The 23,994-nt window shown below is 38.3% G+C and overlaps 4 protein-coding genes and 2 pseudogenes across 6 annotated transcripts; all 6 read right to left on the reverse strand.

Moving 5' to 3' along the window:
• Positions 1-70: 70 nt before the first annotated feature.
• Positions 71-2,379, reverse strand: LOC126787665 (protein phosphatase 1 regulatory inhibitor subunit PPP1R7 homolog). The gene is made up of 6 exons (XM_050513557.1): positions 2,066-2,379; positions 1,750-1,980; positions 1,449-1,595; positions 1,217-1,359; positions 1,014-1,128; positions 71-535 (listed from the first exon to the last, which is right to left on the reverse strand). Exons 1-6 carry the CDS (start codon positions 2,354-2,356, stop codon positions 455-457), a joined length of 1,008 nt encoding a protein of 335 aa, XP_050369514.1. The 5' UTR covers positions 2,357-2,379; the 3' UTR covers positions 71-454.
• Positions 2,380-8,617: 6,238 nt separating this feature from the next.
• Positions 8,618-15,473, reverse strand: LOC126791075 (cell division cycle protein 27 homolog B). Of its 2 annotated transcripts, none has more exons than XM_050517584.1 (16): positions 15,316-15,473; positions 14,711-14,783; positions 14,479-14,588; positions 14,226-14,272; positions 13,681-13,778; positions 13,271-13,569; positions 12,847-12,990; positions 12,120-12,330; positions 11,423-11,646; positions 11,268-11,333; positions 10,738-10,857; positions 10,081-10,157; positions 9,838-9,957; positions 9,522-9,741; positions 9,138-9,419; positions 8,618-9,004 (listed from the first exon to the last, which is right to left on the reverse strand). In XM_050517584.1, exons 1-16 carry the CDS (start codon positions 15,418-15,420, stop codon positions 8,954-8,956), a joined length of 2,247 nt encoding a protein of 748 aa, XP_050373541.1. In that variant the 5' UTR covers positions 15,421-15,473; the 3' UTR covers positions 8,618-8,953. The 2 variants fall into 2 exon arrangements, with proteins under 2 accessions (XP_050373541.1, XP_050373469.1); XM_050517512.1 differs by having other exon boundaries at positions 12,817-12,990.
• Positions 15,474-16,207: 734 nt separating this feature from the next.
• Positions 16,208-16,676, reverse strand: LOC126793435 (lachrymatory-factor synthase-like; annotated as a pseudogene).
• A 1,020-nt stretch (positions 16,677-17,696) lies between these two features.
• On the reverse strand, positions 17,697-18,822 carry LOC126797476 (lachrymatory-factor synthase-like; annotated as a pseudogene).
• A 1,259-nt stretch (positions 18,823-20,081) lies between these two features.
• Positions 20,082-20,699, reverse strand: LOC126797375 (lachrymatory-factor synthase-like). The gene has a single exon (XM_050524016.1). The coding sequence runs from the start codon at positions 20,697-20,699 to the stop codon at positions 20,181-20,183; it is 519 nt and encodes a 172-aa protein (XP_050379973.1). The 3' UTR covers positions 20,082-20,180.
• An 838-nt stretch (positions 20,700-21,537) lies between these two features.
• Positions 21,538-23,426, reverse strand: LOC126795159 (uncharacterized). Of its 2 annotated transcripts, none has more exons than XM_050521993.1 (2): positions 23,347-23,426; positions 21,538-22,789 (listed from the first exon to the last, which is right to left on the reverse strand). In XM_050521993.1, the coding sequence occupies exon 2, from the start codon at positions 22,776-22,778 to the stop codon at positions 21,801-21,803; it is 978 nt and encodes a 325-aa protein (XP_050377950.1). In that variant the 5' UTR covers positions 22,779-22,789; positions 23,347-23,426; the 3' UTR covers positions 21,538-21,800. The 2 variants fall into 2 exon arrangements, with proteins under 2 accessions (XP_050377950.1, XP_050377958.1); XM_050522001.1 differs by lacking the exon at positions 23,347-23,426 and adding an exon at positions 23,225-23,312.
• Between the last annotated feature and the right edge of the window lie 568 nt (positions 23,427-23,994).

Here is a 23,994-nt window from a genome sequence, read left to right on the forward strand (position 1 = left end):
TGTTCATTCAACAGGTACAAAGGCAACTCAGTTGTAGTACAACTTCTAAGGGAAGAACTTAAAACCTTGATCAATTGTAAGTTTTGAGTCTGAAATCTCACAACCTGATAACACGATCAGAAGTCATTTGGGAAGGACCAAATCTCACATCACCTCATAAAGTATGAAATGAATAAGAGTATAGTAAGACTAGACGGTAAACTAAATAACATGAAATTCAGTCAACTCTAGAAACCGGTGACATCAATTTTCAATAAATATGCCTAGTCTGGTACCCATCTACAGAGCATGTCCTTCTGGTACGGGCTGAACACTGGCCTGCAAATCGGTTACATGAGAACACAAACATTGGCCAGTGTCGTTTGGAGTCCTGAAAGAACACCCGTATTGCAGCTTGGAATTCCAGTGCTTCTTCATATAAATCATGTGGACAAAACTGAAACCACCATAACTTTTAAGCAAACATATAAGAATCAATCTGCTGAATGTTCGGGAAGGTCTGTTTCAATGCAGCAGAATAGTTGGGAGATTTTGCCTGAAATAGGAGAAGCATGATCACTGATCAGATATAGATAATGACATAATGTTAAAATCATACAAAACACATTCGCCAACCTCAGAAATTCTTACAGAAAAGGATGATGCATAACATATAATTTTGTGTCATACAGACCTTTTTCAAACTTGTACACTACCAATCCATAGATGTATGATCCTCCAATGCTACTATTGCACATGGACTCTAGGAGGTTTTACATCATCGTGCCAAAACTCTCACAGCCAATACCAACCATCAGCCTTTAGCAAACTATCCTAATGCTGCTAACTACTACCTTTAACTACTTTAGTTTTAATTGGTCACCTCAACAGCCAAAACTTGGAGGCACATGACATTTTGATTAATATGAGTTAACATTTTAGTATGGAGTTTATAAAGTTTCTTCAAGGTGTAACTGAAGTATATGAGAGGTACTGAGTAATATAATTATTAAAAATCTAGCAGATAATCATACACATGGATTGTGTTCGAGATAGATAGTAGCCAGCTTCTCTCTTGAACCAACAACAGCCTCAGCAATGCCTTCAATTGATTCTATCTGGTTGTCATTAAGCCACAGGTCTTCTAACCTATACGCAAAGTTCTCATTAGTTGGTACAATCAACAAGAAAGGACAAGACATATCAAGCCAACGGTTACAAAGACAAGAATTCATACATTGTCAAGTTTTCAATATCATTCACTGCTGTTAGCTTGTTATTAGATACATCCAACACACGCAGGCTAACCAACGTCGAGAGGCCTTCCATTTTGGAAATACCATTATGGCTCAAGTACAGTTCCTCCAGCGCAACGCAACCCTGTAAAAAGAAAAATGGGGCAATTCAATTTAATATCAACCAAAACGCCTCCAAAAACAGTGTATTATAGTAAGGAAAGGACCGCGTACCTCAAATCCAGCCATGGAAGTTAGCCGATTGCTTTGCAAGCTAATCTTCTTGATGCACTTCAGCCCACATAAATCAACAACCTTGATACGATTCCGGCCCAGCCATAGCTCTTGTAACTTTGTCATATTCTCCAGACTCTGCATCACCTGAAATTGGCACCTCACTCACTTATAGCATCAAACCTTTACTCGAAAATTTCTCATACAACAATGTTAAATGCTACATTGCTACATTACCAATATTAACAACCTAAAACATTATCAAATGCTCTCTACTTATAGCAAAACAGAGAGAACAAACCCTCAGCCGATTCGAACCGAGCTCGAGAATTTGAAGCTCATGGAGGTGATCAATCTCCTCGATCTTCGTAACTTCATTCTTGGAGACATAGAGCTCCTTGAGGTTGCTGGAGACCTTGGACATTCCCTGAAGCGATGTAATCTCATTGAAGGAGACGTCGAAAACCAGAAGCTTCTGGAAGATACTCGCGTCTGGTATTTTCCTCAGCTTATTATCCCTCAGCACCAATTCCTGCACACAATTTCATCATATTGAAAATTTAAGAGAGAAATTGAAAAAAAAAAAATTGGTGTGGTGAATTCGGTGGAGGACGAACCTCGAGGCCGGAGAGGGCGGTCCAGGCGGAGATCGGCTCGACGGCGGCGTCTTCGAGGAGGTTCTGGCGGAAGGAGAGCTTGGCGAGGCTGGAGAGGGCGGAAATGCGAGTGTCCAAGGTGGAGAGGCGGTTGGCGGTGAGGTCTAGCTCGGTGAGACTCGGCGGTAAGTCAACCGATTCGAGGGAGTGGAGTTGGCAGCTGGTGAGATCGAGGACGGTGGAGGAGGAATCGCCGTCGTCCTCGGCCGTTGGATCGTCGTGATTCGGCGGTGGTTTGGTTTGGTCGTCCATCGAGGAATAAGGTAAAGGCTGCGTGTTTGTCTCTGATTTATTCTGTTCTCTATTGATCCACGGGTAAACCCGACCCGTCTGATCAAGGCCTGGTTTCGCTTTTTCTTATCTGGTAAATAACTCGAATGACTACTACTATGAATTTGTATAATCAAATTCACTAATTAATTTGTAATTCTATATGTGCATGCAATTTGCAATCGTTTGTACATAATTACTATATCTCTAATCTTGAACACAACAGTTTAAAACAAAAAGAGTCTCAAATTGCAACATTTGGCCAAACGATTTTCAATCTTGAAGTAAACTTTGATCTAGGATAGTATTATGAGGTCCGATGTTAACAAAGAATCATTTGATTTGATGGCACACCAAGGAAATACAAAAATATAACTTTAGTCATCAAAATATGCTTCGGCACTTTAGTCATTCAACTTTTAAAACTTCACTTTGGTCATTAAACTATACTACTACACATATTTTACATTGGTCATTTTGTCTATCTTTTGTGTTAATAAAACGTTAAATTCTAATATATAAGGTCATATTTGTTATTCCAATTAGAAACGAATTAAACATTGTGCTAGAGAATAAACAAAGTTGTCGTTTAAATGCTTTAATCTCCGAACTACACTTCGAGTTAATAAAGAAAACAATGAAAATAAACGGAATAACAAATGTGACATACGGGTAATATAGTTGGATGTCAAAGTGAAATATTCAAAACTTCAATGATTAAAGTGTCGAGCGAAACATACTTCGATGAGTAAATTGATATTTCTTCCCCAAGGAAAATATAATATTGCTAGTTGAAACCGATAGAGAAATTTTCTAACATTTATTCATCAGTTGTTTCGAATCTTTTTCTGGAAATTTATGTAAATTTCAAGTTTTTTGGAAATTTGCCGATTCCGGCTACTATGGGCCGGCGATAGAGCTCCGGTCAGCACAGACATGAGAACCATAAATGGGGAACACGGTCGACACCATCTGCGCCGTTGTTGCTTGTCGCTGAAATCGCCGACGTCCACATTTTTGGAGAGTTGCGAACGTATGTTTTTGATCGGGCATATATATATATATATATTATAAAAAGAAACAAAAGAATAGGGGTTGATGTTATTCATGACTTTTGAGCTCTATTACAAAAGGATTTGCTAGTGTTAAGAGAATATTATTTGTTGTTTAAGATCATTGTTTGATGATTCCTTTTTGGATTTTAATTTGATAACTTAATTCTAATGCTTCCGATGTCTATAACTCATCTATAGAAGCAATTGCAATTGATCGATGCATGCAGCGTACGCGTCTTTTTTTTCTTTCTTTTCCCCTTATTGAGTTGACATTTTTCTAAGTGACTTGTACTATTATTTTTAAGCATTCCGTTGATTTGGTTGAGAAAATTTTTCTGGATCCGCCACTAATTATAAGAATACCCTTCTTGAAGCTCAATATGAAACCGAGGACCATAATATTCTTGTCTTATATGGTAACTTATTTCAATTGACATTATGTATGACGAGAACAGAGATATGCATGCACAGATCGAGAAGCGAAGCCATCGATAGGGTCATGGTAATCATCATCGCCCACATCGAGCCAGAAATCATGAGAGACGGGTTAAGGAAAATGATAGTAACATTCATGAGAAAACAGGACGTGCGGCAGCATCGTAATAATGGCGCCAACAGAAAAAAAAATTTACTCCAGAAAGTGATATGTAATGCTTCCAAGGACCTCAGAAAGAGAAGAGCGAAGTTGGAGGAGCCTATCCATGATTCAAAGATCGATATAGAAGATGACCTCTCCACCATTGCTACCATAATCAACAGATTCAAATTTACTCGTACAATATTCGACAAGTCTTCCAAGAGAGGCCGTGTCCTGTATTTTATGGATAAGTTGTTGGAGCTCATTGATTGATCTGTTCGCTTTGCTATATTTGGTGTCAAAGGAAGGAATGGGGTGCTGTTGCGGAATATCACAAACGTGTACGATGCAACGTTGGAGTAAGCGGCAAACACCACTTTATAAAACATTGATAATTGACCAACCGGTATATAGTTACTTGAGTCACAAGCCTTACAACAATAGAGAACTTAAATGATATAACATAATTACTCAGTCGTACGTACGTATCTATATAACAAGAAATATATACATCATATAAATATTATTAACATGCATGATGCTAAAGATCAATAAAAACAATGCTAAATTTGGCGCCGCAATCTTATATGGCATGCTACGTCACATTGTCACATCAACAATTAAAATTATATAAAAATGTCATTTTAAATAAAAAGACAATCATATTCTTGTTAATCCAACGGTTCTAAATTTATTATAAAAATATTTGTTGTTCTTTTTTATCATTTCTTGTTTTTCATCACAATAATACTTTTAAAATATAATTTAAAAAATTGAAATTTGTGAAAATATGCTTGAAATATGTGTGTGCATGTGCGAAATATATATATATATATATATGCACAAAATATATTTATTTTTAAATTTTAGACAATTTAAGGTAACTACAACATTTATATTTAGATGAAAACTTTTGGTAAGATTCTTTTGGGTTTTTTTTTTAAATGGAATATTCTTTTGTTCAGGTATAATCGATTTAAGGGGATATGTAAAGTAACAAATGTTATTTTTCCTAGAATATAAATATCTTAATTAATACCATATTTAATACAATTATGTCGATTGTAATCTTTATAGTGACAAATATGTCAAGATTCATGACTTTCTTATTTAATTAATTTACATTTACAATTAATTAATGACTATATTTAATTAATACAATTACCATATAGGCACCCATCCACACACATATATATATATATCGTCTGCGCGCGCACACACACATATATATCTATATATTTCAAACATACTTTGTATATATCATTTTTTTAATTACATTTTGAAAAAAAAATTAAGAACTACAATTTTTTTATAATAATCTAAAGTTATTAGATTAACAAGGATAAAATTGTATTTTTATTTAAAAATGACATTTGTGATTATTGTAATTGCTGACATGACAATGTGATGTGGCATGTCACGTGAGATTGTGACGCCGAATCTGACTTCATATTATGGTGGTAAAATATTTCCATATTATATATACGTAACATACTAGTATTTGGAGCTTCAGGCCCCATATATACGTACAGTTCTCTACCGTTTTGGGCGCCACATAGTCGTAAAGCTAAAAAATATCCGTCTCTTCAAGCTTTCTACCCTCTCCTCGATCCGTTGATGACGTGGCCCGAAAGCCTCTCTCTCTCTCTCTCTAGATAAAAACCAGAAACTTAAATCACAGGCAGAATTTTTTTAATTACCTCCTTCTCCTAGATGAAGTAGAAATCTGACAACCTTTTCCTGGATGAATTAGTATATAGACAAACTCTCATTATGATTTATGAACCTATATATATGACCTCAATCGGGCGGGCAACCGTGCTGCCTTATGAATATTAGGCTCGATCGTACTCACAACATTGTGTGGTAAGGGCAAAGGACGACTTGGAGGACAACCGATCTCAATGGAGATCAATGATAGAGATATAAAGAGAGGCAGCAGGAACAAGAGGGTGAGGCGAAGCCATATGGATCATACATTTCGATACAGAAATCATAGAAGACAGGATAAAGAAGATGATAGCGATATTCATAGGGATAGATGCAAGTACAGGAGGGTAAGGCGAAGCCATCAATATGATCATAGAGATCATGATGGTCGTACACTTCAAAACAGAAAGCATAGAAGACAGGTAAAAGCAGATGATATTGATATTAATAGGGATAGAGATATGCACAGAGACAAGTACAGGAGGGTAAGGCGAGGCAATAGATATGATCATAGAGATCATGATGATCACGATCATCATACACCTCGACACAGAAAGCATAAGAGAGGATATGATAGTGATATGTATAATAGGGATTCGTCCAGTCCGCATGATACCGGTGCCAACGGAAACGTTTTTAGTCAAGAAAGAGAAGAAACTTATTTTAAGGACCTTAGAAAGAAAAGACCGAGGTTGGAGGAACTCGTCCACGATTTGAAGGAAGTTGACAACTCTCCACCATTGCTGCCATTATCAACAGATTCAGATATAGTCGTAAAATGGACTAGTCTTCCTAGAGATGCCGTGTTCTGTATTTTGGACAAGTTGTTGGATCCCGTTGATCATGTACGCTTTGCAAGGGTGTCAATGGAATGGGGCGATGTTGCAAAATATTATAACGATACGACGCAACGTTGGACTAAGCAGGGAATACCACTTCCCATGCTCATGATTCCTACTGGAACTGAAGGCGAGCAAAAACTGTACAGCGTTTCAGAAAGAAGAATTTACGACCACATTCGGGTACCAGTTCCTTATAATGACAAGTGTTATAGCTCTAACTTTGGTTGGCTGGCCACTATTGACAGATCTCTAGAGGAAATATGGATATCTGATCTGAGAAAAAGCCCTTGCGGACATGAAGTAGTAGTAGCCACTTATCAAATTACTCTGCGAAACCCTTCCAGAGAAGGAACAGATGTAATTCATCTTCCTCCTTTAAAGTACAGCTTCGTAAAACTTGATGAAAATTACAGCAGATTCATAGTCCCCTATGTGCTCTTGTCCGACGATCCCTATTTGCACCCGGAAAACTATGTAATCTTAGCATTCTGCAATTTTTATCTGCCGCTAGCTTTGTTTAAACGAGGGAAAAAGGATTGGGATTAGTTTAAGTCTCCACGAGTCTCCGGCAACCGTATGTATTCCAGTGCTATATTTTATAGAAGCCAAATATATGCCATTGACGACCCTGGAGCGACGATGATGAAAGCTGCTGTTAGTTACACCGGTAGTAGTCCTCCAGAAAGGATCCTTAGACAACCTGATAGAAAACAATGGAGTCAATTAGCTAAATCTTATCTTGTGGAATCAACCAAGGGAGACCTGTTGTGTGTTCGGAAAACTAATGAGAAAATCGACGGCGGTGGGTGGTCGTTTATCGAAAGATTCAGGGTTTACAAAATTGTGGAAGATGAATTCACATTTAAAATGTTAGAGATGGAAGACATTGGTGATGAGGCTATATTTTTGGCCGGCGGTCAATCAATATGCGTATCGGCTTCAAAATTTCCTGGATGTCAGCCGAATTCTATATACCACACTAGTAATGACATCAGAAGATTGAAAACCACCTGCCCTCGGAAGACGCCCAGAATGTGTGAAATGGGTGTGTACAATTTAGATAGCAAAGTCATGACAGAGCTTTACTCATCTGAAGATGAGCGCTACTGGAACAATTACATGCCCCACTGGGTCCTTCCATCTTTTAACGGACTCTTCTTCTAGCTAGTTAACTCAGCTTGCTGCTAGCTCACTGATCAAATTGTACAGATACATGCAGTAACTAACAAACTCATGAGTAACAATTGAGATAACGTACTATTTGAGAGGGGGCAAATACAGGGAGTGTGGACTAAGAGCAAAACATCTCTAAGCTATATATAAAGCTATTATCATTACAGAGAACAAACTGATCAGCATCTTAACAAATTAACAATGATGCTTGGTGGCAACAACACTATATCAGCCAGATTAGATGGAGCTTAATTAGGAAACTGAAAATGTATTGTGAAATATGCAGAATAGATAAGTACGTACAAGAAAGAGTACAGATATGAGAGAATACATCAAATACAGATTAATTCAGCGTCATTTACAAGTACTACTAAGATTTAGCCAAATTGTCAAAACAGGAGTGTGCTTCAGCAGCAGGTCTAGTGCTCCTTCGGTAGAATCAAAAGATAATCTGTTTGAAAGTCTGAAAATGTGCAAGTCCTATACTCCAAAACAAGCGGTGAAGCAAGAACAAAACAAGCACTATCAGGGGAATATGCATATCAAACTTCAAAAATGGACATATCAACTGTATTAAACTAAGATATAATAGAATCTATGTTGTGAAACTTGAGAAAAAAAAAAAAGACGATTCAGATTGGTAGAAAAACCAACCATCATAAACAAGTTAGGAAGATTCTTCCAAGTTATGTATGACATATCTCGGCCAACAATATAAAACGAGGAAGATGAACAAGAGAACCTTGCTTTTGGGTTTCAAGTGCGGCCCCGTCCTGCTTTTTTATTCTTTTTTCCTTTTCCCAAAGTAAGGTTTAAAGGTTATATAGTTTGTAGAGAATAAATGTGATCACATGAAATACAAGACCCGTTATAGATAGGGATTTGAACAATTTATTTCAAAGAACAAAGCAAATTATGATTATGGACAACTTCTGATTTGGCCGTAAAACATACAAGCATCTCATCAAGATCATGATACAAATTAGCCGTAAGCATATTAGTCATGTTGTCAAATCATGTCTTTCAGTATGTGATTCACCTACAAAACTGAGGTCATTTTTTACAATCTACAGACCGCATGTTGTGCTTGGTCTAACTGGGAAATAGCCGGAGCTTGGGCTTTGCGATCCAAGTCAGTCAAAGCCCCAGCTAACCACCTAATTGCGGCCGATCTTTTTAAGCCGAATAATTTACACCATGTTCACTTTTCTTGCAAGTGGATCTACAAGCTGTCTTCTAATTCATCTGGTACAAGTAACCTCTCAATGGCAGCCTGTGCAAAATCAGGAGATAAGGATGAGCAAAAACGCTTAATTCTGTGTGTGAAATTTTCTATGTTGCAGGTCATATAATTACCAACTGTAACTGAAAATGCAATCAGTAAGGCCAACAGATTATGGAATCACCTTAATGGCAGTGACATCAGCTGTAGATGGTTTCAAATCCAATGCAATGCCAAAATGAAGCATTGCTTTGTCGTGCATGTTTCGCCGCTTATAAATCCTGCCCATCAAAGCATGCACACTACTTTCACGAGGAGAGTATTCATTAAGCTCCTCCAAGACTGCTAAAGCTTCATCAAACTTCTCTAAGCTCATTAATATATTAGCCTTATGATACATGGGGACAGGATTCTTCTCATCTGCTCTGATAGCCTTCTCCATTATTGCTAAAGCTTCATCACTTCTCTGCCATATAGGAACACAATTTCAGTTATAAGATTAACTATTCCGTAGATTAAAGTAAAACTTCTTGAAATAAAATTTTACAACTTATATAGTCAACGGAACCTGTAAAGCATGCAATGCTGTGCCGAGATTAGACGCAATAACAGAGGAACACGGATTAATTTGGTTAGCCATCCGGAAGTGATGCTCTGCAAACTCAAACTTCTCTTGCCGAAAATATATCATTCCAAGCCCAAACCAGGAATTATAATGCCTTGCGTCTAGACGAAGTGCACTCTGATAGCTCTTCATTCCATTCTCAAAATCATCTAGGGCTACATATCTAGAACAAGGTCAAAACCATCAGGAAATAAAATAACTACGAAAAATTTCATTTCGTACATCAGATACCGAAAGGAAGAAAGGGTGTGTCTCATACTCATGACCACAAAGGGTATGTGCATATGTGAATTTTGAATTAAGTTGAACAGCTCGCTGGAAATTCTTCAGAGCAGTTTCATGATCTTTCTGCAAGCTATAGCAATTTCCCATTGCACACCTACAAGCCAGTCAACAAGATAAGTTAAATGGTGAAAATGTAATTCGGTCTCAAAAGCTAATGACAGATTATTATGAAACAAAATTAAAAATAAAATGCTTTGTGAGAGCTAGATTTATCTACCAAGACTGAGGAGCTAAGCGATCAGTTGATAAGAGCTCTTGTGCCAAGTAACTTAACTTCATATCTTCGTTCAAAAGCTGCAAAAAAAATTGGAATATATTCAGTAAAGCAACTAAATACCTGGTTGTACAGATAGAAGCTGTGACTAACAAGGTCGTGAGTAAAGATTGAAATAGCTATTTGGAAGGGGGGGGGGGGTGGGGGGAATAGGGAGTGTGGACTATAAGCAGAACATCTGTAAATATTAAAGTATAGACCAAAATCTAAACAGCATGAAGATAGCTAAGTAAGAAGCATTATCCACAATGACTGTGTGGAGTAACTTGAGTATCTAATGTCTCCAACATACCCTTTGAAAAACACAAAATCATTCATCTAACGGGGGGAAATGTTACTGTTTTAAGTTGAGGCTTTGAAATGGGAACTCACATAAAACAGTATTCCATTCCTTCCAAGTTATTAACATTACAGTGAACAAAGGGAGCAGCTTAACAACTTGGTGACAACAACGCTATATTAGTCAGATTAGCTGGAGCAACCAAACTGATGATGTAAACTCAACATACTCTGAAAAGTGAAAACCAAATGCCATTTGTCGAAAATAGGAAGCTGAAAAGGCAGCATACAAAGAGTTTCATGTACATCAATGGGACTCACATAAAGAACTGTGGAATATATATCCATTCCTTCTAAACTGTAAGGTGATGCCTGCCTAGCCCGACTGAAGGCCCTATCAGCTTCAAAATAATCTAGCAATTCAGAATAAGCTTTTCCAACCTGCAATTGAAGAATGCCAGATTAGTAAGTTATACACAGGTATTAACATGTATCGTGAAATAGGCTTATATAATTAAGTACAAGGAAGAGTAGAGGCATCAACTACAGTTACTGCAGCCTCATTTACACTGATTACTATGATATCAAATTTAGCTAAACTTTGACAAAAGAGGAAATAAACATCTTAATAGGGGAATAGATATCAGACAAACAACTGAAGATGTTGTTGATGGAATCTATGATTAATAAATTTCAATGATATCACTAAATGTAGACAACTGACAGCTGAAAATGGTGCGGATGAAAATCCTATTATATATATAAAAACATCCAATGCATCTGTACAAGGTTGTTACTCTCGTCAAAGTTGGAGATGATATAGAAATCTATCCCAGAATGGCAGAAACTACCTGGCAGAGTACCCAGCTTGTATTGTAATGCTTGTATGAAAGTTTCAGAAAGGCATCTAGTGCGTCCTGTGCAAAACAGCATAATTAAACAATCAAACCTAAACCCAGGAATTAGAATATTAGACTCGGATATACTTGTAATGGCCAAGTAGTACCTGGCACTTGTACATGCATGAAAGCCTATAACCTTCCCCAAGAATTCTCAACAGGTTCAATAATTCTGAAGCACCGCTCATAACTTTTGAAGCATTCATAATACCTCCACCAACTGACAGCGTAGCTCCATCTTGTTCAAGATATCTGGTTTCACTAGTAGGAGTAAAACCAGAGATGGATGCTGTATTTGAACGGGAATCATCGAATGCCTCATTCCGTACGCCTAGATAAGACCAAGTTAGATTTCACCACTATTAGCTGAAAGGCCATTAAACAGAATACGAGTAAAGGGAGCATGAGTTGTATTAGCCTGGCAACTTATTTAAACCTATCTCATTCTAGGAACTTATCTATTGAAGAAACAGCATTACTGGCATGCGCAGTTTCCAAAATCCCAGATCGAATTGATATTTAGGTTAAAAAGCATTTAATAGGAAGCAAAGCTTTATCAAATGCAATTACTATAATATACAGAAGTTCAGTTGTTTCTCCAAAAATGAAAGAAGGACTAACCGAGTAAGTACAATAACTAAGAAAACGTTTTTCTCCCGCTCGTATACACATGCTAGTTTAGTTCACTTTCAGCAAGTAAATAATTACAATGGTTAAGAAAAGGTTTTTTTTCTCCCTGCTCATATACATATGCTAGTTTAGTTCATTTTTAGCAAGTAATTGAGAAACAAGACATTGCAATACCTTCATCAAGGTTTTCATTGGCCCATGGCTGACCCTTACGACTTGCCAAAGAGCGTGCTACAGAGCCCAACTTAGAACTTCCAATTTTAGAAGAATTTGTAGTTCCATTTCCAGCTGCCATGGACACACTTGCATTGGTGTTAGCAGCTGCTTCAGCAGCAAGTCTATTGCTCCTTCTGTTGCCAGAATCAAAAGATAATCTACTTGAAATCTGAAAAGAGGACAAATAGTCATTGACTTAAGAATGTTAAGGAATCAACGTGAGAATGTAAACGAATGTTGCAATCAGGCTTAAGAGAAAGTAACACCACCAACAATAAAAATGACCTCTGTCTAGGCCCGAATGAAGCAAGAAAACAAGAAAAGCATAAAGTGTAGAAAACAACCAAGTGCAAGTAAACAAAGAAATATGACATAATGGTTTTCAAAGGTTAAAGTCTGAAACCAGCCCAGTTAAACCAAATCAAAGGCAGGATATCATGATAACAAGCGACACAAATTTCCTTTCATCAGAAAACCAACAGTTGAATTTTATCACCAGTGACTCAAAGAAACTTTTTATGTGTGGTTCAGAATATTGAAGATACATGATTATAGATATGCAATGAAACTAGACCGCTACTTTACATAAACTTGAGCAGTTGATATATGCTAACAAACAAGAAAGTATGGAAGCAAAGAATATGATTCTTCATACCAATCGAATAGCTGACTCATTGTTAGCTACCTTTCGAAGTTTTCCTTCATCAACAAATTTTCTTCTCCCAGATTGAATGGTAGAGCTTATCGTTGACCTAGGAGAGCTATCAGTACCAGAGCTAAGGTACACCGGAGGGGCTCTGCACACCGGCGGGGGAGCGGTACCGGACAACTGCATACAGCGAAACTTAGAGCAACGAGGATGCAACAGTGAAAATGACATGGGTGATTTTTTTGTGTAATTTTGAAATATTTAAGTAATTTTGACTTTAGTATACATATGAATTACAAATATTGGAAGGCAATATTAAGTCTCCTCTTCCCATAACAAGCCAGAATAGAAACACTACTAAAACTTTTACTCATAAAATTGAGTAGAATGTGGAAGAAAATAGATGCACCAACATGGGAGAAGACTTCCGAAAACATATGAAGAGAAAATATATATATACCTGCATAGGCATTGGCGAAGGAGTGTTATAGAAAGATATGTTAGAACTTCCGTTTGTAGGCTGACCAGAAACTCCTATAACATGCGAATTTCCAAAACTATCTCTTGTATTACTGCCTTGGACAAGTTTCAATTGTCTTGGACTAACATCTTCAAAGCTAAAGTTCCTTCCATAAACTAAATTGCAATCATCGTTTGTCGTCAGCAAACTTTGAGAAGCTAATCCATGATGCAAGTACTGTTTTTGTATGGTAACAGAAGCAGCTTCCCCAAAAACCACAGCTGCTTCTTCAGCAGAACCTGAAATAAAGAAATGATAAAACCTTTAGATCTGAACATAAGGTCTTTCCATTAATAATATTGGAAAGACATGTGGATCAATACAAATTACTTGCAATAAAATTTACTGACCTAGCACACAGAGCTCTTCATACGCAGCCCACATTAAAGGGTCTATAGTCAAAGCTTGTTTAAAGTGCTGAATGGCACTTTTCCTTCTATCAGTATACCTAGAATAAAACAACCAATAACCAATGATATTAGAGACATGTACATACATAAAATATGTCAACGTACAAAAGAAATTGGACATTAAAAAAATGTAAGGACAGAATAGCTATTGAGGTACATGAAATAGAATATATGTCTTGAAACTTAGGTGACAGTAGGCCAATGAGTTATTTCGCATGCATTCAAGTGCTAGGTCAATGTGGGGCTATGGCTAAGCTAAAGAGGACATCTGTGGTACTAGAACACAGATCGGTACAGAAAACGAACTATCACAAGAGAACATCCCAGTAGAAGATACTATTGAAAATCTGAAGAATTTCCAGACAGAGATATTCTGGCCAACAACAAAAGGATAAACAATATACAAGCCTGAATTAGCCCAAGGATCACATGTCTTTGACAAAGTTAAAATATCCCCTATAAATTTGATTCAAAAGAAGACAGACCTATAAATAAGCCCAAGAAGGTAATGACCAGCTGCGCCATTTGGAACCTGCATAAAGAAATAATTAGAGCATATGAACAAGGTAACAACTGAAGAAATGAAAGATGCAAGACTAGCACCTAAATACATAATGCCTAAAGGGTTAGTTCCTTTGGTCAATATCTCCCTCATTTCAATCAATTGTCAAAGAAGCTTGCAATCAAGTGCATTTATTTTTTTACATCAAGATTGCCAAGAAATACAGCCGCAAGTACCTCTGCACTAGGCTCATTAGCAGGGGACAATGCTGCTTCTGCTTCATGGAGAAGATTCATCTGATAGCACGACATTGCAAACAAATAGCGGGATTGAGCCACTTGTGTACCTTCACAAAAATCAACAGAAAGAAGCTGAGATATGCTAAAATGATAACAATGAATTAAAACAATAAAAATACGACACAATGGTCAAATGTATACACTGAATGCATGCACTGGTATTTCTTACCCTTTAAAATATGGTACGCTGCATAAGCTTGATTACTATGCAAGTAGCATCCAGCCAACAATTGCAAATTCGTCTGCAATAACACGTCGTCAGTGACTCCATAAACAACCAGCAAGCTATAAAAACAACACGATACCGCCTCGTCTCATATAATGAACATTTCACAAGCACATTTCTCCAAAATAAACAGCTCAAATCTATAGAACAAGTATGTATATAGTCAAATACATCACTCTAGTAACGAATTGCTCCGAAAACAGTCTACGCCCGAAAAATCACATGAAAAATTCATTTCAAATTAACAACAAACCATTAGTAACTATTCTCCAATCGAACATTTCCAAAGTGAAACGAAGAACATGAACACAGCGAAAACTAAAATCGAATTGAAATCTAAGCCGATGAAACCCTAGGTGTCTCAATTGGAAACACTGAATTCCGCAGTCTAGTCAACACTCGGAAAAAAAAACTAGAGCAAATCAAATTCGAATATTCTCCATCTCCGTCCGAATTTCCTAGGGTTTTGAGAGCGAAAAGAAACGGAGAGGTGAAGTAAAACAGAGGCGGCGGAGACGGAGGAGGAGGAGGAGGAGGAGGTGACGAACCTCGGAGGGGAACTCGGCGCAGAGACGCTCGCAGAGGAAAATGGCGTTGCGGTGGAGGAAATCGCGGAGGCTGTGGTGGACGGCGTCTCGGAGTATGGCCTCCATGGCTGGGTCTGGGTTTGGGTTCAGTGAATCAGAGAGAAGAGAAGAAGAAGAAGAAGAAGAAGAAGAAGAAGAAGAAGAAGAAGAAGGGGGTTTTGGTTTAAGGCTTTTTGTTTGGGTTTGAAATCAGGGCGGCACGTGTGTGATCTCTTCTTAATTTCAAATCACGCCGGAAGTCTCATCCTCCAGCTGCCTCCCTATATTTTGTCTGTTTTTTTTTTCTTTCTAAAAATACGATATTCAATTATGAGACAAGTGCTTTAACGGTAACAAGCAGAAAAAGGAATTAAAATTTGATTTTAGAAAAAAAAAAATACATGTTAAATAAACAGTTTCCGAAATTTCTTTATATAAAGATCACGATTGAAATACAATAATGTAATCGGACTTAGATGATCGAACTTCATCAGTTCGGTTTAGATCTTTGTTTACTCAAACGACTCTTTTTTTTTACGTTTATTGATGAGTAAATATTGATCTACATTAGCTTAATTATGTTATTCAACAACTTATTGAAACAAACATGGACATATCTATACACTGTACACAGAGCTTGCGGATTATAGATGGTGTGACAATTACCCATATGGATCGAATCGTCTTAAATGAGCTATTACAAAAGTACATACACATTGAATGAGTTGCAAAGAAATAGTCATGTCCTTAGCAACGAACTTATTTGGGATCGGATCCATGTTTAATAAGTTTGTTGCTAAGGACACATTGAGTGAATCGCAAAGAAGTAGCTATGTCCAGGCCAACAGAATCGAACCGCGAATGAGTTCAGACTTCAATGTTGATTAAGGCTGGCTTCCATTCTGCTAGCCATGGCTTGGAAGTCGGTGCTTTTAAGCATGTCCAGATCCTTCAGTGTCCACCCCTCTTCCTCGGGCAAGACTCGCATGGTTGCAATGTACGAGTTGAAACCCATATTCCCATCTATAATGGAATAGCTGAAGGTCATCTGGCTCGAGTCTATGGACAGTAGCTGCTGCTTACACCAGTTCACCTGCTCCGGTTTGTTGCTTTCACGATCAGCCGGGGTCATGATTCCCTCTAAGTAGCGCACACAGCCTGGCTGCCCCGATACGCCCTGCACAGGAAAGCAATTGGGGAAGGTTGGCAACCACTTGTGTAGGCCAAAGTCCTCCAGCAAAGGCCACATTTGTTCTGCTTTTGGACCTCGTAGCTCTGCACGACCCGCGCCTTCCCATTTTCTCTGAGGCTTGTCATCATGAGCCATGAGTAGTAGGTTCCATTAGAAAGCTAACAATTGAAGGTTTAATTTGTTTCAGGATGTTTATATATAAGGACATAAGGTCATTGAACGATATTATAGTTAGGCCAAAAAATCCTGATCGATGTCTGATATCCATGCCTAGTTTCATGTCATATATCAGTATAACCAATTAAATGAATCTAATGTGCCTGAATAGCAGGCACAATAATGGAGCTGTTAGGTATAGCTAGCTTAATTACTTCTTTGGCGATGCATGTGATATGAGAAGAACGCTGTCTTCGATCGACCCTAGACAAATAGAGGATCCTAGCCTTCAGCTCCTGACATGATTAGCCCTAAGTAGATAGACGAAGGATCGATCGATGTTGGTGTTTGGTTCAGTTAGGTCTTGATTCCCCACTTCCCCGCCGACTGTACGTTCGAATTCGAATGGATCAAGCTAGTGATCAACCATCATCCTACTTCAAGGTATTGCAATCAGCAATTAATTAAATCCCTCGATCATTTCATGTGGTGTGCGTCAGTGCAAGGGCGCCGGGCAGTAACTCGAATACTCGATCTTCTGTGAACGTTTCGAACAGTCCATGAATCCTGCAACGTTTCGAACATTCGATCAGGCACGATATACTGAAGAACAATACGACGGGAAGGTTAAAAGTACGTATACTCGGAATCCATGCCAACAACTGCATATATATATCTTAATCTCCAGGTGGAGGCTCTGCATTGTTGCAAGTTTCCGGCTGAACTTTACAAGCATTCGGTTATTGGTTATGAAATTTCTATGCTTTTCTACTGTCCATCGTGATAAACAAATCGACATATATAGAAATAGGGAATAATATATTGATTACTATATATTCATCTCACATTATATACACCACGCACATTATATATATATATATAGTACGTAAAGCAAGCTACATGGAGCATGTTTTAACTTATGAGATACATGTACACACTGAAAGAGCCCAAATTTTACTAATTTAGCTAGATAGAGCTGCAAAGCAACTATGTCCTTGGTGGCACAACTAAGAGCTCAAACTTTTTATCGATTAAGTCTAGCTTCCATTTTGCTAGCAATGAGTTGCAAGTCAGTTCCAATAAGTATGTCCAGATCCTTCAATGTCCACCCCTCAATTGGTTCAACCTCATACTTCCACTCAATGCTGCACCCATCTTCCTTGCGCAACACTTGCATGATTGCAATGTACTGTTAAACAGCGACAAGCGTGGTCATGGACTAACTGTACCGATATTGTCCTAACTTAGCCACCTCACAGGTGTTAAGTTTTAATCACAAAAGGCCTCAGTACAATTGGGTATTATACACACACTTATAAGCTTTATTTTCTTTATCACTTCTTAGATGTGGGATCTCTACTCTCTAACACGCCCCCTCACGTGCAACCTAATTTTTAGGTCTGCACGTGACAGATTAACATCCCACATACTGGGACGAAATAAACCAAGGTTCAGTAACCAACGACACTTGGTGACAATCCAATCGGAAACTCTCCGATGGCATAATAATGGCACCCATCTTGGGCCCATGACAAAGTGACACCCAACTCGGACCCACAACATATTGGAGGCGCGACTGGAGATGGACCCGCTATGATATCATGTTAAACAGCGACAAGCGTGGCTCATGGACCTAACTGTACCGATATTGTCTCAACTTAGCCACCTCACAGGTGTTGGGTTTTAATCACAAAATGCCTCGGTACAATTGGGTATTATCCACCCAATTATAAGCTTTATTTTCTTTGTCACTTCTTAGATGTGGGATCTCTCCTCTCCAACATGTACGAGTTTAACCCAATATTACCATCTATAATGGAATAGCTAAAGGTCATCTAGCTTGGGTCTATGGACAGTAGCTGCTGCTTACACCAGTTCACATGCTCCGGCTGGTCAGATTCGTGATCACCGAGAGTCTTGATTCCTGCGTTGGCTGCGCAATAGCGCACACAGCCTGGCTGCCCAGATATCCCTTGCACAGGAAGGCAAATGGGCAGGGCTGGCAACCATTTGTGTAGGCTGAAGAAGTCCTCCAGCAAAGGCCACACTTGTTCTGCTTTTGGACCTCGTAGCTCCGCACGAGCCTTACCTTCCCATTTCAGCTGAGGCTTATCATGAATCATTTGGGTTATAGGTTCCATTACAAAGCTAGCTAACAAGTGAAGCTTTGGTTCAAGGATGTTTCTCTTCTACGAGACTAGAATGAGGCTATAGTACGTGTATATATCTAGGAAGCACGGAAACGTCATATCACCCACGTTTCCCGCTTCCGATGTCCGGAAATGCTCGGAAACGCCCGGAAACGCGCCGGAAACGTCCGGTAACGTGCCGGAAACGTGTTTCCAGAAAAATGTGTTTTGGAAGCGCGAGTTTCCTAAAAAATAAAGATTTTTTATGTTTTTTTAGTTTTTAAATGAATAGCTAGACCTACATTCGTCGAGTCAAATGACTTATTTCGACATATTTTTGACCTACCGCCGAGTCACCGACCCTCCTTCTCTCTTGTTGATACCTAGATCTCTCATAATATTTGTATTATTTCGAATGTTGAACATCAAATTATTTAAGTTATTTGAGATTTTGAGTTACTTAAACTAAAAATTTGTTACTATATTTATTTTTTGTATAATATATATATATATTTTTTAATTTCAGCGTTTCCAAAACGTACCCGCTTTCTAAAAATTTTGAAACCACATACCCGTATCCGATTCCGTACAGCTTAAGTATATATACACGTACCGTATACAGACGCAGTTAAGAAACCTAAATGAACACTTTGAACGTACAGTTTTTATTTTCGATGGGCCTGACGGCTAGAGAATGATTGAAATATGATAATTAGGCAAAAAAAATTGATATCTGTTATCCATCCATGCCTTAACTAATACATATTATTAGTTTCATGTCATATATCAGTATATCACTTATATCAAATTAATCTGATATACCGAAAAGGCAGGTATAGTGGATATCCCTCAGCTCATGATCTTGTTTAGCCCCAATTCCCCTAAATAGAGACTCGAAGGGTGTTGGTCTTTGATTCATCAGTTAGGTCTTCGTTCCCCGCCTAGTCTTCCAATCGATCAACCACCACCCAATCGTTTGTTTATGACCGAATTGTGTCATGGTAATTACCAAGTCACAACCCTATGCACTCTAATGTCTGTTTTCTGCAGGTAATCTCACTATGCATAATTGCATACCACTCAATGTCTGGATCTGGGGAATGATGGAACTATTGTTAGGGGTTTGAGCTTAACCAAGATTACCTCAAAACCACCCTTAAGCTTCAATGGAACTGGCAACAGAAATTATGCATGAATTTTACATATATAGCTGATGGATCAAACTAGGTACTAGATCACATGTGGTTTGAGCTCTAAAAAGAAAGTATAAAACCACTGCTCATACCAAACAGTAGACTTATTCAACCAAAAAAAAACACCCCAATGGAAGTAAATTGATGCATACTAATTAATTACTAATATTGAGAAGCTCAAACTTCGAGTTTAGGAGAGAGGCTAGCTTTCATTCTGCTAGCCATGACTTGCAAGCCAGTGTCAATAAACACGTCCAGATCCTTCAGTGTCCAACCCTCCACTGGCTCAACCTCATACTTCCACTCAATGCTGCACCCATCTTCCTTCGGCACCACTTTCAGAGTCGAAATGTACGAGTTGAACCCAACATTCCCATCTACAATGGAGTAGCTATACGTCATCTGGCTTGGGTCTATGGACAGTAGTTCCTGCTTCGTCCAGTTAGGCTCCGGCTGGTCGCCTTCGCAATCAACCGGAGTCTTGAATCCGGCACAGTAGCGCACGCACCCTGGTTGTCCTGATATACCATGTACAGGAAGGCAGGTGGTGAGGGTTGGGAACCACTTGTGCAGGCCGAAGAAGTCCTCCAAAAAAGGCCACACTTGTTCTGCTTTAGGGCCTAGTAGCTCTGCCGTAGCCACGCCTTCCCATTTTGGTTGTTGCTGGTCATGAGCCATTTGGGTAGCAGGTTCCATACTTCCGTTGAAAGCTTTCTTTTGGTCGTTAAATTAAGGGTATAGGATCTGAGAGATGGTAACATGCAGAAGCTTGGGTACGAGTATGTCGATCTCTTCTAAGAGGGCTTAAATAGAGATTGTACCCTTCTCTATGTACGTAACAGTGTAACATCTACAGTACATTAATGTATCGATATATACATCCTGACGACTAAATTTATCATAAAGGTAAATTATAAGCTAGTGAAGATGCACCAATTTGAAACTCATGTCCACCACATGAATTGCATGGTTGAACAAAGGTGGGTAAAACAGGGACACAAACACAAATGTATTTGGGAAGAACATCATGTCCTGATGTCAGATACAGTATATACTCGACACATTTACAATGTGAAGTATCTTCATAAGATTCGGTGCTAGATTGCCTCAAATTCCATGTGATAGACATTGAAGATCTTCATGTCGGAGGGAAGAAACTCAAGAAAGTGATGATTTTTATAATAAAGGACTAAAGAGGACGAACAATAATATCAACACTAATAATGTTTTTTTTTATCGATCAACACTAATAATGTTGGATGTAAACGGTTTCCTTGCTCAAAAACATCACATTCTTGTGTTAAACAGAAAAGAACTTCTAGTTAAATAGTTGGATGTAACGAGACTGAAGAGGTAAGTTTTTCTGGCAAAACCGCAAAAACATGCAGCATTATGCAGGTTTCATTGAAAAAGAAACATAGACGAGGTCAGAGAGTAAAATTCATTAGTTGGTTTTGAACAAATGATTAAATTGCAGATCTAATGGTAACAGATTTGAACTATTTCCTCTTCTTACTGAAAACCAACATTTATGTGTGTAATAGCACTCAGAACTTGTACTATTAGGATTGCTCCTTTCCCATTATCTAAGCAAAAACAACTCATCTCTATAACTTGCATTACAATATATTTGAAATTAGACTATACAATATCATTCAAGGAAAAGAAAAACTTACGACTACGACTCACTTTCTATCTTTAGGCCTTTTCATCATCTCGTGGATAACGTTATAATGTCAGTGACCTTCTGTTTCACTTAAAGATCTGAAACTGAAGTGCCTCCTTGTGTAGTTACGCTCATACTATTGATACATGGACACTAGTTTCAGAATTTGTTTCTGACTCAGGTTCTAAATCTTGTACTGAATTTTTGCTTCTGGCTTCAAAATCAGCATTATCTTCTCTATCAACAACAACTTCACTTTGAGTGTTTTCGATGGTTTCACTTTGACTGTTTGAAGTAGAATACATATGTTCATGCAACCTGATTTCACCATCACCATTTGATTCTGTCACTCTTGATTCTATGATATCGTTACCGTCTATAGAAACACCAGTCTCATCATCAAAGGCATGGACTCCATCTACCATTGAATTGTGATCCTGAGCAGAATCATTCTTCCTTTCGGTAGGTTGAACTAGAAACTCATTGTCAGTTGAACTGAAGTCCTTTTTCTCTGGCTCCTTCTGTGCATCACTTCCGTGTCCTAGCTCATCATGATTAACATGTGATATTTGCTCCTCATCCTCTTCAACTTCATGGTGGCTAGTATTCGCCACATCTTTCTCACCTTCCTGATCAGATATTGTCACCTGTATTCCTTCCTGCAATGAATCATCTTCCAATCCCACTGCCTCACTATTAGCTTTGACTTCAATATCAGAATTATCATCAGCATTGTTCAGCTCTTTTTCTTTCAGTTCCGTTTTCTCTTCACTTTCTTTCCCTTCATGTCTCCCAAGATCTTTATGAGTATCATTAGTTACTTTGTGCTTCTCGTCAGCATCTCCATCAACACCACCACCTTGAACTTCATCATTTAAGCTTTCTCCTCCGAGACTTGAACCACCAGCATTCACTCTACGCCCCAAAATACCTATACCATGATCCTTAGTAGCCTCATTCTGCACACTTCCACTGTAGTCTCTATCGTGAGACTGATTTGCTTGGTACAACAACCACAAGCATACAGCCAAAAAGGACCCAATCTGAAAGGCCAGCTTCATCCTCTTCCCTTTGGGTCTCTGGCAGCGGCCAATAGACTGGGAATTCATCGAACTCTGCTCTGTAACCAATTCAGAATATAATTCAATTCTCCATGAATTTATCACAAATATAAAGAAACAGTTTATATGTCTCTGTCTCGATCAAAGAAACAGTTCATATCACTCATATAGCCTCACAATTTGAAACAAAAATTCAATGAAACTAATAACAATCTGCAACCCGAAAAAATATCAAACACCATTTTCTTTCAACTAGTAACGTACTTTTCTTTGGCTTCATAACAATAAGAACTAGATCTAACTATCACAAACTACTCATAGATCAGTTTCCCGATGCAAACTCCTGCTTCTAGTTCTACATAAGACTTCATAGACCAAGGACAATCAGATCACCCTCTAATTGGTTGCTAAACTGAACAAAAATTTAAGCTACCAAGTCGAACTCAAAAACAATTTACATGATTAACTATAGTCTAAAACCAACTGGCACTTACAGATTCCGAGCTCAAAAGTTTGGATTCCTTATTAGCTTCCAGTAATGATGGAAGAACTTAAACAAGCATTTCCAAATTCGAAATAGAGAGAACCAAATATGAAGTATGAGTAAAATCAGAACCTTTTTAAGAGTAACGGAAACTTCAGATGAGCCCCTTGCGTGCAGTTGGAATTTCTTGCGTCGTTTTTCATAGCTGCTTCTCTTGGACTCTCAAGGGTGGAGGAAAAACATGAGAGAGCGGTTAGTTTTTGGGGCATAATTCCCAAAATGCCCCCAGACCAGGCGGTTTGAGAGTCGGGTTTCACGAAAATAGTGGTGGCGTGGGGAGGGTAAGTTTGGGAGATGGAAGATGTGGCGTCGTGAATGACGTAATGCCGATGCCCCGTCGTCAGCGATCGCAACCGCTTTTCTCGGAATAAGAGGGCCATTTGTCCAAATCTTCGCCAAGTTGACTTTTAAATCTGGGCCAAAGGCAAATTTATGGGCAGGCCTCGGACTTCTAATGCTATTCAGAGCCCAAAGTCATTCAAATTTCTCCTACACAACTCTACAATTCCCTCTTTTTTTTTCTTTTTTTTCTTTTTTTTTGGTTTTTGTTTTTGAGAATGTACTCTACAGTTTCCCTCTGAAAACAATGTACATTACCTCAACCTATACGCTCCTTCATTTGTTTTGTTGCATGCTAATTTCTCATGCTTGTCTGCTTCACTGTTTGTGTATAATATCTATGCAGCACGGAACCGCAAGGAAAGACACGTTTCCTGCTTC

Source organism: Argentina anserina, chromosome 1, assembly GCF_933775445.1.
Source record: "Argentina anserina chromosome 1, drPotAnse1.1, whole genome shotgun sequence".
Lineage (NCBI taxonomy): Eukaryota > Viridiplantae > Streptophyta > Magnoliopsida > Rosales > Rosaceae > Argentina > Argentina anserina.